Source organism: Amblyraja radiata, chromosome 4 (genome assembly GCF_010909765.2).
Source record: "Amblyraja radiata isolate CabotCenter1 chromosome 4, sAmbRad1.1.pri, whole genome shotgun sequence".
NCBI classification, from domain to species: Eukaryota; Metazoa; Chordata; class Chondrichthyes; order Rajiformes; family Rajidae; genus Amblyraja; species Amblyraja radiata.
Window position 1 is genome coordinate 97,488,901 of NC_045959.1, and position 16,954 is coordinate 97,505,854.

General features: G+C 45.0%; 1 protein-coding gene across 2 annotated transcripts in view; it reads right to left on the reverse strand.

Annotated features, from left to right (window-relative positions):
• ubp1 (upstream binding protein 1) overlaps window positions 1-16,954 on the reverse strand; it is a 56,951-nt gene that overhangs the window by 31,988 nt on the left and 8,009 nt on the right. For both annotated transcript variants that reach the window (XM_033019989.1, XM_033019990.1), the window contains exons 2-4: window positions 8,757-8,908; window positions 5,707-5,783; window positions 3,162-3,267 (exon numbers count right to left, since the gene is read on the reverse strand). In XM_033019989.1, coding sequence (XP_032875880.1) covers window positions 3,162-3,267; window positions 5,707-5,783; window positions 8,757-8,908 — 335 coding nt within the window. The remainder of the gene's footprint in view (window positions 1-3,161; window positions 3,268-5,706; window positions 5,784-8,756; window positions 8,909-16,954) is intronic.

Consider the following 16,954-nt stretch of genomic DNA (forward strand, 5'->3'; position numbering starts at 1 on the left):
ATTATTGACAGAGCTCAAGTTATCTGTTCTCAGGCCCTGTTTCTAAACCGTCCAAGGGTTGCATTTGTCCTCACCTGCCACCACAGATGCCAAGCTTTTAAAAGTTCATGGTCTACAATTTTCACCATCTTCAGTGAGATTTCCTCATCTCTCAGCATTCAGAAGGAACTGTGCCCTTTGTAACTCCCTGGCTCACTCTCGCATCCCCATAATCATTCTCCTTCTTGCAGCATTTTTAATACAACCGTAGCTGATGCCTTGTTATCTTGTCTCTTCAGGCATCTAGGGAAAAAAACACTCCTTCCAAGCATGCTGCTATTCATTTGGGCTAATCTAGTGCACTGCTCCAGATGTGATATATTCTATGTCAGAGAAACCAAATGCAGACGGATTAATGCTTTGCAGAACACCTTTTCATTCAGCAAGGATCACTTCCCGCCAAGTATCCGTACCCCAACTTCTACAGGGAAGGACAAGGCAGGTTGAACCCTGGATGACAAGGGAAATTGAAGCTCTGGTCAGGAAAAAATGAGGCTTAAATCAGATACAGGCAGCTGGAATCAGGTGTTTCCCTGGAGTATAGGTGATTGAAACAAAAGATACGTGCAGGTGTAGGCCATTCAACCCTTCGAGCCAGCACCACCATTCAACATGATCATGGCTGATCATTCAAAATCAGTACCCCGCCTGCTTTCTCCCCATAGCCCTTGATTCCATTAGCCCCAAGAGCTATATCTAACTCTCACTGGAACACATCTAGTGAATTGGCCTCCACTGCCTTCTGTGCTAGAGAATTCCATTGCGATTGAGGAGCATACTCAAGGAGGACATTTGGAGGGCAAAAATGGGGTAAGAGATAGCTCGAGCAGTTCAGATTAAAGAGGATCCAAAAAGATGTTAAGTATATTAGGGGAAAAAGGGTAATTTGAGAGAATAAAGTCCCTCAGAAATCAGTGACCATCCATGTTTGGAACCACAGGAGAGGAGCAAGATCCTCAATGAATATATCTTCTCTGTTTTAAAGACAAGGGAACTTGGGAGTGTGAATGGAGATATCTTGCAGACAGTCCATATTACAGTTGAGGAGGTGCTGGATGTACCAAAGCACATGATGGTAGATAACTCACCCTGGGCCTGATCAGGTATGCCGAAAGATACTGTGGGAAGCTAGAGAAGAAATTGCAGGAACCCTGGTTGAAATATGTGAATCATTGTTATACAATGGTGTGGTGCCAGACTGGCTCATGTTGTTCTTCTATTTATCAAGGGCTACAATGAAAAGACCTGGTGACAATCGACCAGCAAGTCTAACATTTGTGGGAAGAAATATACTGGAGAGGATTGTGGGTTAAGATATACATGCATTTTGAAAGACTGTGATTAGAGATAGTCAGCATCGTTCAGTGCATGGGAGACTGTGTCTCATGAATTTGTGTTTTTTGAAATAGCCAAGAAGATTGATAAGGGAAGGGCAAGAGAGGTATGGACTTTAGCAAGATCTTTGATAAGGTTCCACATGATAGTCTGCGCTGAAATTGTATTGTATTTGTATTTTAATGACCACACAGCCAGGCTGGTGGAATTTGTTATCAGTACAGCTCGGTACAGGTTCCAACATTTCATCAAACATTAAACTTGTAACATAGATATACATACAAACAGACACATTTCATAATACATAAGGGCCATGCTTATTTCGTATTTCCTCACCGTACAGAGTTTAAAAAGTTAATTGCAGTAGGAATGAAACTGTTTTTGAAGGCAATTGACCTGTAACGCTTCCCAGAGGGCAGTAGCTGAAAGGCACAGTGTGCAGGGTGAGTGGGGTCAGAGATGATCTTGCGGGCTTTGTGAAGTGTCCGTTTGTGGTAAAGTGATTCAAGGGATGGTAGGGGTAAGCCAATAATTTTGGATGCTCTGTTTATGATGCGCTGTAATTTCTTCCAGGAGAGTGAGTCGAGACTGCCGAACCAGACTGTGATGGATGAAGTGAGGATGCTTTCGATGATGGCTGTATAGAAGCGGAGCATGAGATGAGACCTTACTCTGAACTTCCTTAGCTGTCGGAGATGGAAAAGTCTTTGCTGGGCTTTTCCATAGATGTGGTCTGCGTTTGTTCTCCATTTGAGGTTGTTGCTGATGTGGGTTCCAAGGAGTTTGAAAGTGTCAGTGATGAAGATTGATTCACCTTTAATGAGCACAGGAGTTTTGGGGGATGGCTGGCGTCTTAGGTCGATGATGAGTTATTTTGTTTTTGATGAGTTGAGTAAGAGATCAAATGTAGGGAGAGCTAACCAACATGGTGCAGAATTAACTTCAATGATGGTGGAGGACAGTTATTATTTGGACTGGGATCCTGTAACTGGTGGTTTGCCTCAGGGATTGGAGCTGGGCCCATTGCTGTTTGTCATCTATTTCAATTCTTGGATGACAATATACAAGGCACAATTAGTAAATTAGCAGATGACACAGAAATCGTAGACAGTGTAGATGGTTATTAAGAATTACAGCGTGATCTTGACAAAGGAATGACAAATGGAATCCAGATATGCAAGAGGTGCTGCATTTTAGGAAGTCAAACCAGAACAGGACCTTCACACTGAACGGCGAAGCCCTGGCCATCAGTCATTAAGCATACAAGTTGGGACATTATGCTACATTTGTGCAAGACATTGGTGAGACTACACTTGGAGTATTTTGTTCAGTTTTGGTCACCCTGCTATTGGAAAGAGGCCATCAAGTTGGAAAGGAAAAAGAATGTCAAGGATATTACCACGACGAGGCTCTGAGCTATAGGATGAGATTGGGCAGGCAAGCACTTTTATATTTTGGTGCGCAGGTATGCTGCTCTTTATCAATCAGGGTATTGACTATAGAAGTTGGGAAGCTATGTTATATTGTACGAGACGTTGGGGTGTCACACATGGAGTATTGGGTACAGATTTGGTCACCTTGCTATACGAAAGATGTAATTCAGCTGGAAAGAGTATTTTGCTTAACTCGTTCTGATTATGCAGATGATTTCATGATGTTGCCCATTTTTGAATATTATTAAAGTCTTGCAATTAAGGTGACTAATTCTGCCCATTACGTATCTCAAGACCAAACTAAATCTTGGAGAAGCTATAATTCGTGAAAAAAAGAGATTGCAGAAAACCCACCCAAATCAAGGAGTCTGTCACCGGGGCGGTTCCATTTCCAACCTTCCAGCTGCTCATGTTCAGTGTATTGGAGTCTTCGGTCATGGAATACAACTCGAATTATACTCTAGGAGATAAAGCACAAGATAGATATATTTTTGAAACAGTGAACCTTATTCCTTTAAACCTTGGGTGTAGCAATGCACCCTTGGGTGCAATTTTTAAACATCTCTCGTGAGTTATTCAACATATTTCAGCATCATACAGCACATCCATGTTGACCATCAAGAACCCATCTAGACTAATGAGAAGTCAGGAGTATGGGGTTGAGTGGGAAAAGTAGATAGGTCATGATTGAAGTGCAGAGACGGTGCCAAACACCCTAACTCTGCTCCTATGACATGAATTTATAATCCCATTTACCACAGCTGGCCTATTGCCTTCAATGCCTCAGCAACTGAAGTGCTCATCTAGATAATGAATTATGTGATATCAAGCCTTTCAGTTGCAAAACTAACAGTTTGAAACATGGGTGTGGGAGAGTACGTCCAAGTTAATGCAAAAGCACATTAGTCCAGATGCCAAATATAGAGACAGATCAAGATCCCAGCTGCCCACAATATAGACTCAGGTTATTTGTAACTGTGGTAAAATCCAGACAGCTGCAAAGTAATAACCAAAAAGTATGAGAAACTACGAAAAGCAACTTCAAACCTACATTTAAAACAAAATATTTTCAGTTTGTTATTAAAGCTTTTAAAATGCAAGGGATAGGCACTTTCCCCAATAATCTAAATGTACGGGTCATTCATGAGCCAAAGCTGATCACGGAGATTTTGAATATTGGCTAGTATATGGACTGATGAAATATTGTAGTTGATAGCAAGGATCATTAGGTAAAAGCATGGATGAGCGGATATTTTAATATCAAAGCTAAATTTAAAAAAAATCACTGACAGATGGAATTAGGATTATTATCTAGTGATTGGAAGATGTATGGATGCAAGCACAAACACGTTTTGAAAAGTGTCTGGAAATGTCGAAATAAGGGTAGGTTAATGAGGACATTCTTGGGAATGTTGCAGAATACTTGAAATGCAAATACAGAGTTGTGTTTTGCAACAATCAAAATTTAAGTTTATAAACACAATTGATATATGATTTAATTTCTTCCACTGATCCCGTTTAATAAGTGAGTTTGGTATTCCGAAAAACCCAAGGAATCATGGGATTTGTCAAAGGTCACAAGCGATTAAAACTCTCGGCAGCAGTGCCGCGGCATGGACACAGACCTGCGCCTCATCTGCAGCCAGGACCGTACCTGGGTCTAAAGCGCCGTAATCGCTGGCGAACCGCCACTGGACCATTCCCACCCGAATGCCCCCGCATCCGGGGGCGGCCAAAGACGTTGGGAATCAGACGGGAGCGGCGCCCCCAGGCCCACAGCCAGCGCGGAGAAGCAGCGCTAAATCCAGCTCAACTCTGCCTGTCTCGCCGGGTTAACTTACAGTTAGCGCTGCTTCTTCCGCGCTGGTTGTAAGCCTGGGCGGTCGTTCCCGTAAAGTCCAGGCAGGGCTGGTAGGTTATCAGAGATTGAGGGGAGACTTGATAGAGGTATGTAACATTATAAGAAGCATAGATAGACAGTTTTTTCCCCAGGATGGAAATGTCCTACAATAGAGGGCATAGCTATAAGAGAGGGGGAAAGATTTATGGAGATGTGTGGGACGTTTTTTTTGACACACAGTAGTCAGGAACGCATTGCCAGGTATGGTAGTGAAGGCAAATACCATAGTGGGGTTCAGAGGCTTTTAGATCGGCACATGGAAGTGCAGGGAATAGAGGGATATGGATCAATTTAACTTGGCAGCATGTTTGGTGCAAACATGGTGAGCCAAAGCGTCCATTTCTATGCTGTTCTGTTCTAGGTTTTATGTTCTACTAGACCGTTGGGTCCCGTCCCCTCAACGCCCGATTGCAGGGTTGGGGGGGGGAGAGGAGAGGGGGGCAGGAGGAGAGGGAGGGAAGAGAGGGGGGGGGAAGAGAGGGGGGGGGGAAGAGAGGGGGGGGAAGAGAGGGGGGGGGAGAGAGGGGGAGAGAGGGGGGGAAGAGAGGGGGGGGGAAGAGAGGGGGGGGGGGAAGAGAGGGGGGGGGAAGAGAGGGGGGGGAAGAGAGGGGGGGGGAAGAGAGGGGGGGGGAAGAGAGGGGGGGGGAAGAGAGGGGGGGGGGGAAGAGAGGGGGGGGAAGAGAGGGGGGGAAGAGAGGGGGGGGAAGAGAGGGGGGGGAAGAGAGGGGGGGGAAGAGAGGGGGGGGAAGAGAGAGGGGGGGGGAAGAGAGGGAGGGGGGAGAGAGGGAGGGGGGACGAGAGGGAGGGGGAAGAGAGGGGGGGGGGGGCAGAGGGGGGGGGGGGACGAGGGGGAGGGGGGGCGGGGGGGGGGGGGGACGAGAGGGAGGGGGGGCGAGGGGGGTTCATGCTCTACACTGACAGGAAATCACTCAGCTAAATTGTTTCAGTTTAGACTTGTTGTATTTCTATTAAAAACACATCAATTAAGAAATGACCCACCTTAACCATTTTTCCACTTATTTCTGGCAAATCTCCTATTTTTCGGTTATCCAACATTCGAACTTCGTAAGATTGACCTGTTGGAGATTAGATACATTTGTAATAATGGCAATACTTTTGGTTTAAGAGCAACTATTAAGTAACATACTTCTTCCAGGGATATAGTTCAGTGGGAAATAAGCGAGTTCGGTATTCCGACTGTGTATGCCCATGTCATAGGTTACTCGCCATAAACATTGTTGGTAGCTAAGCAGCTGAACCTTTGTTTCATCCGTATTTTCCAGCTTTGATTCTTATCGGTGGGAAAATACTGCTTTCTAGCCATTATGAGACGGGGAAACAAGAATAAAACTGTTAGAGATATCAGCCAAACCATAGGCTTACCAAAATCAACTGTTTGGAACATCATTAAGAAGAAAGAGAGCACTGGTGAGCTTACTAATTGCAAAGGGACTAGCAGGCCAAGGAAGACCTCCACAGCTGATGTCAGAGAATTTTCTCTATAATAAAGAAAAATTCCCAACCACCTGTCCGACAGATCAGAAACACTCTTCAGGAGTCAGGTGTGGATTTGGCAATGACCACTGTCCGCTGAAGACTTCATCAACAGAAATACAGAGGACGCACTGCAAGATGCAAACCACTGGTTAGCCGCAAAAATAGGATGGTCAGGTTACAGTTTGTCAAGAAGTACTTAAAAGAGCAACCCCAGTCCTGGAAAAAGGTCTTGTGGACAGATGGGACGAAGATTAGCTCATATCAGAGTGATGTCAAGAGCAAAGTATGGAGGAGAGAAGGAACTGCCCAAGATCCAAAACACGGTAGTGGGGGTGTTATGGCCTGGACATGTATGGCTGCTGAAGGAATTGGCTCACTTATCTTCATTGATGATACAACTGCTGATGGTAGTAGCATAAATGAATTCTGAAGTGTATAGACACATCCTATCTGCTCAAGTTCAAACAAATGCCTCAAACTCATGGCCGGCGGTTCATTCTTCAGCAGGACAATGATCCCAAACATACTGCTAAAGCAACAAAGGCCATTTCAAAGCTAAAAAATGGTCAATTCTTGAGTGGCCAAGTCAATCACCGATCCGATCCCAATTGAGCATGCCTTTTATATGCTGAAGAGAAAACTGAAGGGGACTAGCCCCCAAAACAAGCATAAGCTAAAGATGACACCCAGCAACTGGTGATGTCCATGAATCGCAGACTTCAAGCAGTCATTGCATGCAAAGGATATGCAACAAAATACTAAACATGACTACTTTCATTTACATGACATTGTTGTGTCCCAAACATTATGGCACCCTGAAATAGGGGGACTATGTATAAACACTGCTATAATTTCTTCATGGTGAAACCAAGATGTATAAAAATGGCCTTTATTAAAATCTGACAATGTGCACTTTAACCACATGTAATTTTTTCTATTACAAATCTCAAATTATGGAGTACAGAGACAAATAAATAAATGACGGGTCTTTGTCCCAATGTATCCCAGGAGTTTAACAGATTCTCCAATCAAACAGTTTTCAATACAGTCACACTAGGATGCGGCCACAGTAGGGAACAGTACTTCATTATTTATACCCCATAGGTTCAATAGCACATCAAGTCTGCCCCACAAGAGAAAATAAGCCGTTTTTGGTTTGTGGAATGAATGTAGTATTCCTCTCCACATTCTACCCTGCAATTCAATGTGATCATGGCTAATCTGCTCGAGGGCACATTTGTGCCAATTCCATAGTCCACAAAGTTCTAAAAAAAAAACATGCTCTCTTGTTTTAATATCCCCTGTGATCTAGGCTATTTGGGGTGTAGAATTCCAGAGATTTGCCAACTCATGTAAGGCAACATTCCTATACACCCGTTTTAAATGGCTGATCCCTTATTTAATATGTTCCTAACTAGTGGAAACATCTCAACATCTACATTGTCACGCCTCTCTGGAGCTTACAAGTCTCAATGAGATGACCTCATCATTCAACTTTTTATTAGCTATGTGTGATAGAACCACCTTTTCATTCATGCATGCAAACTCATAAATCACATTGGACAACCTCCAATGCTAGTATTGCTTTTCTCAAATAAGGGGATCAAAACTGTACACAGTACACCAGATATGGCCTCATCAACATTTTTTGGCACAATCCTCTAGCACTGAAGGCCAATGTTTTTGCCTTCTTACCTGTGGATCTGCACATCAATACTGCTTCACGCACAAAAAACACAAAATTCCTCCGTATTTCACTAAATTCCCATCTCTCTTCAATTAGATTATTGTCGGCCTTTTGATTACTCCTACTGAAACAAACTCTCACTTTCCCCACATTACAGTCCATTTGCCCAGTTTTTAATCACAACCTATATTCTATAACAGAGCCCAAATATCCCTTGAGCATCACACCTTCCCACATTATTACAAGACATTTAAGAATTGAATGCCAATGATCAATCCTTGGGGAATCCCTTTAGTTATGATCAACTTGTTCTGACTCGGGTCTTCTGTATGATAACCCACATTAGCAGGCGTCTCTAATGCCACAAAATCTTAAATGGATCTTTCTAATCTCATGAAAATACAAACATATTACACCTAAATTCCCTTTGTAACGTTATACTCTAAAAAGAACTCCAGCAAATTTATCAAACATGATTTCTCTTTCATAAAATATGTCCTTGGCTTGATGACATTAATTCCTTATTCCTACTCTTGTTTTCTTGTAACTAAATGATCAAATTGTTTCACTTAACACCAGTGTCCTACAGACCCCAGCACCTTCCCAGAAAGTTATCAAGATCAACACTTCCTTTTTATCTCCCTCCCTCCAGCACATCAACATTCACTGTTTTCCGATCTGCTGATAGCTTCCCCAGATCTCAGCAAGTATTGATATACTTCAACAATGAATTTGCAAGTATTCCTAGTATGACTTGGGTAGTTTGTCTTTTCTGAGCCACCCATCTACCAAATTCATCAATTTTTGATACAGAATCGCATTAAAAAACACAAATAAAAGTTGAAGCAAAGCTGTACAGGTATACCTTGGTTCAAGTAGGTGAGCGTTTCATCGTGTAGCTTAATAGCAGGTGATGTGGCTGCGTAGAGCACATACTGGAATGGTGGATGTTTACTTTCATTCTCCGGAGGAAGGTTTGAATCTTCCTGCTTGAAAATGGGCAGTGCCAAAACATCGCTGCAAAAAATAAGAATCTCAGTCAATTCCTTCCACTTCATGGAAAAACAAAGCTGCAGCTCAACAAAATTAGTAAACTTAAAAAACATTTTAAAACAACAGAATCATGAAATTGTACTTTAAAATAGCTAATACTGCTACCCCGTCCACCCACACTCATTTTCCTCCCTCCACTCCTCCCCTGTGCCTCACCAATGCTGCCATCTATTTATCTCCTCATCTCCTCACCACCCCCCCCCCCCCCCTCCCCCTCCTCACCTCCTGCTACTTTCCTTCCTTTATCGTCGCAAATCACACATCATCAATTGTGTCTCACACCTTCTGCTTCCTCCTCTGGCCTATCTTCCAACCATCTGCCTTCCAAACTCACCTCACCTGTGTCCACTTATTACATGCCTTCCCTTGGTCCTCCCTCTCCCAACTGTCCGCCCTCCCCCGCCTCTTAGAATCGGTTTGAAGAAGGGTCTCAGCCCAAAACGCCACCTATCCACGTTCTCCAGGGATGCTGCCTGGCCTGATGAGTTATTGTGTCCTTTTTTATATTAACTAACATCTGCAGTTCCTGGTTTCCACTGGTGTTCATTTCAAAGTACAAATTATTAACTCGCTTCCAATAATGAAACAATAGAAGCTTTTCATTGAATCCAAGAGTCAGGAAGTCATGTTGCAGCTTTATAGGACTTTGGTTATGTTGTATTTGGAACGTGGTCTGCAGTTCTGGTCACCCCTTTACAGAAAGGATGTGGAGGCTTTGGAGAGAGTGCAGTTTTCTCACCAATACAGCTTAGATTAGAAGGTGCTAGCTACAAGAAGAGGTTGGGCAAACAAATTATTTTCTCTGGAGCATTGCAAGTTGAGGGTAGATCTGACAGAAGTATATAAAATTATGAGAGGCATAGGTACGATAGACAGTCACAACCCCCCCCCCCCCCCCCCCCCCCCCCCCCCCCCAGAGTGGAATTATCAAAGACTGGAGGCCATAGCTTTAAGATGAGAGAAACTTGTCCAAGTTTCCTTTTCAATACAGAGAATGAAGGGTGCCTGAAATGCATTGCCAAAGGTGGTGATGGAGGCAGATAGAGCATTTAAGAGGCTTTTAGGTAGGCACATGGATATGCAGGGTTTGGAGGGATATGGAGCATACGCTGCCGGAGGAGATTAGTTTACCTATGCATCATGATATTGTGGGCTGAAGGGCCTGATCCCATGTGGCATTGTTCTATGTTTAAACATTAATTAAAACTGATACCGGCACTTAGCTTCTTGCCCTGCCTCTGGTAATAAAATGATTGCAAATAGCCCAGATTTTTATTTCCATGTACCTCTTCGAATTGTTCCTTCACTTGTCATCAACAAATGTGGAAATCGTGCCCAACCAATTCCTCGTCATAATATATGTATTTATCTAAATGATCATCAGGGTAAAGCACTAGTTCTTATCCCAAATCGTGATGAACTCCAATTCACACGTTCCTGCAGTCCAGAAAGCAACTATTTTCCTAATGAAAAGCAGAAATGCTGTAACTATTAGAAATCTGATGTAAAAACAGAAAATGTTGGAAATACTCAGAAGGCAGTTATCCCTTTGGAATCTGTTGATAGATTATCAGCCTGAAGCATTAACTGTTTTTGCCTTCACTGACTCGAACATTCCCGCAATTGTTTCAATAACCTGTTTCACATTTTACATTTCAAAAGCTTTACTGATACTTTGATATTTGTTTTTGCCACAAGGATAACAAAGCCTCTCGGAAGCAAGCTAATTGCCAGCAAGCTGCAAAATCACAGTTTATGCATAGAAAATCATATTACATCACAAACTACTCTTCCCAACTACTCTTGATACCAAACATGGAAGAAGCGAGACTGCTATTGTGCAATCATACAAACCCTTGCAAAATACAAATTGTTCCCCTCAAATTTTAAACAGTCTCCTCCCAAACACCAGGAGTGTGGGAAATGTTATGTTTTGGTTACCTCATTGAAAATTAATATTTCCATTAAATGTAGAGAAATGCAAATGACAAATCCAAAAGCAGGAATAAGAAATCTGGTAAGATTACAAAATGTTTAAGGAAACTTTATTGGATACAATTATCAAGTTGTGCCCCATCTAATCCTCTTGCCGTGGGCAAGTCCCAGTAAATATTGTAGAAGTTCAAGTCGCCCGCAACAACAACCCTGTGATTCTTGCATCCTTCCATAATCGGTCTACATATCTGATCCACTATCGCCCGCTGGCTATTGGGCAGCTTATAATATAATCCTATTACAGTAATTGCTCCTTCCTTATTTTTTAGCCCAACCCATAATGTCTCAATAGATGTACCCTCTCGGTACATCTTTTCCAAGTTCTGCTGTGACATTCTCCCCGATTAGCAAAGCAATTAGAAACATAGAAAATTGGTGCAGGAGTAGGCCATTCGGCCCTTCGAGCCTGCACCGCCATTCAATATGATCATGGCTGATCATCCAACTCAGTATCCTGTACCTGCCTTCTCTCCATACCCCATACCCCTGACCCCCACCCCCCCCCCCCCCCCCATCTCATCTGAAGCATCGAATCCCAGGTATGTTTAGCCGCCAGTCGTGTCCATCTCACAACCATGATTCCTGCTGCATCTTCAACTGCCTACTTCATTTTTGGCAACTCCTCCATTTTTCATTATCGGCAAACTTACTAACCACCCATCTACATTTTCATCCAAGTCATTTATATTTAAAACAGAGGTCCCAGCGCCAAACAATGGAGAACACAATGGGTCACGCACCTCCAGCCAGAATACCTTTCCATTACTAACCTGTCAGTTCAAATCAAATCTATCAAGTCACCATCGATCGATCCCATCTATCTATCTATCTATCTTCTTCTATAGATAACAAAAACTCTGATCTTGTTAACTTGCGCTGTTTTTCCATTTGCTCAAAAACAGTACGTGATAGCGCTACGATTTTTCGTCAGCTCACTCATGTTCTCCTGTGCTGCGAGTGCACCAAGTTTAATTCCAATCAGTGGCTTACTGTAAAAGTTAGTGAGGTTTAAAAATCTTTAAAACCACGCGTGCGCAGGTCGATCTCCTCTCCTGCCAGTCAGCGCCGTGCAGATTAGTCTCTTCTCCTGTCACTCCCCGGGACGGTCCGCCCCTTCCTGCGCCATCGCGTCTTTACTGGAGCTGAGAATGGCCGGCGGAGGTCTCCAACCGGACACAATTTTCGGAGGGACCGGAAGCGGCCCAGCCCAGCCCGGAGTCAGAGATGTCACCAAACGGAAAGCGGAGACACTGATCCCGGCGGAGGAGAACGACAAGCGACCGCCGTGAGTCCCCATCGCACCGCCAGCTCCAGCCCCTTCCCCCCTGGTCCCCCTCGCTGGCACCAGCCCCCCTCCCCATGATACCCCCTCTCCCTCATAACTCTTCCCCCGAGCTCTCCCCCCCGCCCACACCCCCATCCCCGTCCACACAGCCTCTCCCCACCCCCCCGCTCACATACACACCTCCCCTCCCACTCCACTCCCCCCACACCACCCTCCCCCCCCCCTCACACCTCCCAACCACAAACACCCCCCTCTCCCCTCCTACCCCACACCCTGCCCTGCCACACACTCCACTTCCCTCCCCCCCCCCCTCCCCTCCTCACACACATGAAGATGAGGGGGGGGAAGGAAGTGCTGGGGGATGAGGGGAAATGAGCCACGCCTGCGCAGTTAGGGGCTATGGCTGAGTGGTGGAATATTGCGTTGAGGGAACGTGTTGCATTGAGGGAAATGGGTGAGTGGTGGAATATTGCGTTGGGGAATGGGTTGTGTTGGGGGACCAGGCCTCCCGGTGACTGGGACCCAACGGGTCCAACTTAGTGTAGTGCATCTTAATCCTCTGAATCTGCGTATACGGGACCATATCAAATGTCATATTAAAGTCCATGTATACAATGTGCACTGTCCTACCCTCAACCTCCTTTGTCACCTCCTCAAAAAATTTAAGTTTGTGAGACATGAACTGCCCTGGATAAACTCCACAAAGACATTGGTAGATATCAGACATTAATGTCATATATCTCGATGCAGGAGCTTGATCGCCGGCTTTGGCTTTGGGAGTAAGATCGTCCCGTCAACGGAAGGTTAGAGGCCCCCGACTGCTGGAGGACAAAGAAGGGAGAGATTGAACTTTTTTTTGCCTTACATCACAGTGAGCGTGTGGAGGTGTCACTGTGGTGGATGTTTATGTTAAAATGTATTTTGTGTGTTCAGTTGCTTTTTATTGGCATGACTGTATGGCAAATCAAATTCCACGTATGTTGCAAAACATACTTGGCTAATAAAGTATGATTATGATTATAATTAATCCAGGTTGTTGGAGCTGAGACAGCAGGGCTATTGGTTACATCCATGTTGCACTAGCTATCTGCTCAATAAATTTAACTTCTAGTCTTAATTTGCTCTGCCCATCTCCCACGATTGTTGCATCGACCTTGTGATATGCACCAATTTATATTTTATCCTTCATTACCATTGGGGCCCATAAACAGTCCCTATTCATAAGGGGTTGCTTTTTGCCCTTTCTTAGCTGAAGCTAAGCTAATTTATTTTCATAGCCAGAGTCCTTCCTCCATTCTGTTCTTACCTTTAAAACTAGAACTATCCTATCATTTTGCCTCTCTCAAATGGTATGCTTCATTCAAAGTAACCCACAATGCCCAACCAGTCCACTAATGTGCAATAAGTCATACCTTTATTTGTAGTTGCACCATTAATCCACCCACCTAAATACAAATAGTACATGGATTCGGATAAAGATCCTTTAATTTTGTAAAAGCGGGAACAAAGACTAAATGGAGAAGACTATCCCCACTGTCTCCTCTCAACAGATTCTGGTTATCATCATACACTTTTCAATCCTGTACATGAAAATAAAAACTCCAATTGCCAGTAAGCCAAAATAAAAGAATAGTGCTGGAAACATTTATCATTAACCTGTGGAAAGAGAAAGAGTTATGGCGCTTTTTTACGGGGCGACTTGACGCAAGATGTAACCAGAGTGAAGTGGTCGTGGTCTAGCACGATATAACGGGGGGTAGATAAAGCGTTCCCACGGTACTCGGCATTTCTGTTATTTGTGCGAGTGACTTGTCCGTCTCCCGAGCTTTCCCGTTAAATCTTGAATGAACATTGTGAAGTGTTGTTAAATCATCACGTGGCACAAATGATGTCACTTTTTTTTCACACTATAAATATCCTCCCTTGGTTGAATTGGCTCATTTGGAGACATGTGTATGTGGGAGACACAGATGGACTGAGCACAGTACCTCGGTCTTACTGTGTGTGGGAGAGGGGGAGAAAGAGACGTACACTCACAGAGGCAGAGTCTCTCAGCCTGTGTAAGAGGGAGGGAGGGAGAGAGAGAGAGAGGCACACACAAGGTGGATGTGAAATCTCACCTGCCTGTTTCAGTGACAGACACCCGCCGCCAGTAAATGAAGACACCCCCATCTGTCTCCCCCTCCTCTCCCTCGACTCCCCCACCTTTCCCTCCCAACTCCAGTCCCGTCCCGACCCCCTGGGAAACTGAATAGAGCAACAATCAACTGCTGCCTGTGCGCTGATATGACAATAAAGGCTACTTTACTTTACTTTACTTTACTGAGTAAAGAGTTCCCACAGTAGACTGTAAAACTGGGACCCTGGTTCTGGACTCCCCCAACATCGGGAACATTCTTCCTGCATCTAGCCTGTCCAATCCCGTAGATACTGATTAGACCGGTATCTATTTATTTACTTTATTAATGATTTCAATTAAATATTGGGAACATCAGGCCGCAAACGTTATTTCTTGAGTGTTAGTGCTGGACTTTGCCTCGACCTTCCTAGTTAGCCGGCGCCTGAGACTGAGCCAAGCAATGTCCAGACCTGACTTCAATACAAAGTGATGGAGGAACTCAAAGGGTCAGGCTCGTCCAACGCTCTGTGTTTTGCTCGTGATTCCTGCATCTGCAGTTCCTCGTGTCTACAGACCAGAGTTGCCACTTGACTCCGAGATGACCATCACAGAGCATACGGAAGATAGACACGAAATGCTGGAGTAACACAGCGGGACGGGCAGCATCTCTGGAGAGAAGGAATGTGTGACGTTTCGGTTCGAGACCCTTCTTCAGAATCTCGTCCCGAAACGTCACCCATTCCTTTTATCCAGATGCTGCCCGTCCAGTATTTTATGTCTGTCTCCAGTATTACTGTGTCTATCATCAGCGCAAACCAACATCTACAGTTCTTTCCGACACATTAGAGGATACCGTCTCGCCATCACTCGGATTACCCGCTTCATTTCCATAACGTTGCCACCTCTCTTTACTTTGCTTACTGAAGCCTGATCCTTGTCACACCCAGTGCTCTATCGCCCAGCCTCTCATCTTTCAATCGGGTTCGGCCAGGAAGGAACTGCAGATGCTGGATTAAAACGAAGATAGACACAACATGTAGCTCAGCGGGACAGGCAGCATATCAGAAGTGTCTCGACCCGAAATGTCACCCATTCCTTCTCCCCAGAGATGCTGCCTGTTGCGCTGAGTTCCTCCATTTTGTGGCTACCTTGGGTTTATCCAGGATCTCCCCGTTGATGTCCTAACTCGCTTTGGTTTGTTATTATTGTCTCATATCGAGAACCAGCAGATACAGGTTTAGGTTCGGGGGGAATGATTTAATGAGAGCCTAAGGGGTAACTATTTTACGCAAAGGGTGGTGGGTGTATGGAATGAGCTATCCGTTAAGGTAGTTGAGGCAGGTACTGTCGCAATGTTTAAGACGCATTAGACTGAAGCATGGATAGGATAGGTTTAGATGGTTATGGGCCAAACGCGGGCAAGTGGGACTAGTGTAGATGGTACATATTGGTCGGTGTGGGCAAGTTGGGTCGAAGGGCCTGTTTCTACGCTGTATGATTCTATGCAGGGAATAAACTTTTGTTTGCGTGCTATACAATCATATCAGATAATGCTATACATGAATATAACCAAGCCACGTACAGTCTGAAGAAGGGCCTCGACCCGAAACGTCACCCGTTCCTTCTCTTTAGAGATGCTGCATGTCCCGTTGAGTTACTCCAGCATTTTGAACCGTCGAGTTACTCCAGCATTCTCTTTAAACCGGCACATGTTCCTTCCGACACATGCACAAGAACACCAGGTAGAGCGAAGAGGAAAATACCAGAGTTCAGAATATATGTTTTCAGGACAGTTCCAGGGGGAAAAAGTCCAATGTCCGCATTGAGGTAGGTTGGTAGGTCAGGTCAGTGCCCAAACGAATGGAAGGAAGAACCGTTCTGAAGCCGGATAAGAATAGGTGGTCGGCGCGGACTCGGTGGGCCGAAGGGCCTGTTTCCGCGCTATATCTCTAAAATCTGAAGTTAGGTAATGTCTAAAGGAACTGCAGATGCTGGTTAATACGCACAAAAGGACACAAAATGTTGGTGTAACTCAGCAGGTAAGTCAGATCAGGGAAGAAAAACATAAAAATTCCGGAGGAGGCGCTGTCCTGAACGGCTGCCTGTCCTGCAGCTGTCCGTTTTTTTCCCTTCTTTTTTTATTATTTTTAGTACGTTGAGTGTACAGTCAGGGGGCCTAATCTTTTTATGTGTTGGGGGGTGGTGGGGGGGAAGGGGGAAACTGCTTTTCGAGTCCCTACCTGGTCGGAGGGGTTGCTTTCCTCCGAGCAGCGACTTCGACCTGTCCTTGCGGCCTACCAGCGGGTCCTGGAGCGACGTTTCCCTGAGGGGACCTGGCCAGAACATCGGCTTTGGCGGCGGCACAGCGCTGGAGCGCTATTGCGGAGCGGGCGATGCCTTTCCTGGGTCGCCGCGCTGGAACTCCAGTATGCTGGGACCGCCGATGAGAACATCGTGGAACCGCGGTTCTGTGGAGCAGCCAGCTGCGACGCTGAACGTTACATCTCAGAGCCTGGGATCTCTTGCTGAGATCGCCAGTGTGTGGAGCTCCGTCCGGCGCGGTCTGTTGACTTGGAAGCCGCGGTCTCCGGTGGGAAGGCGGCCGTTCCTG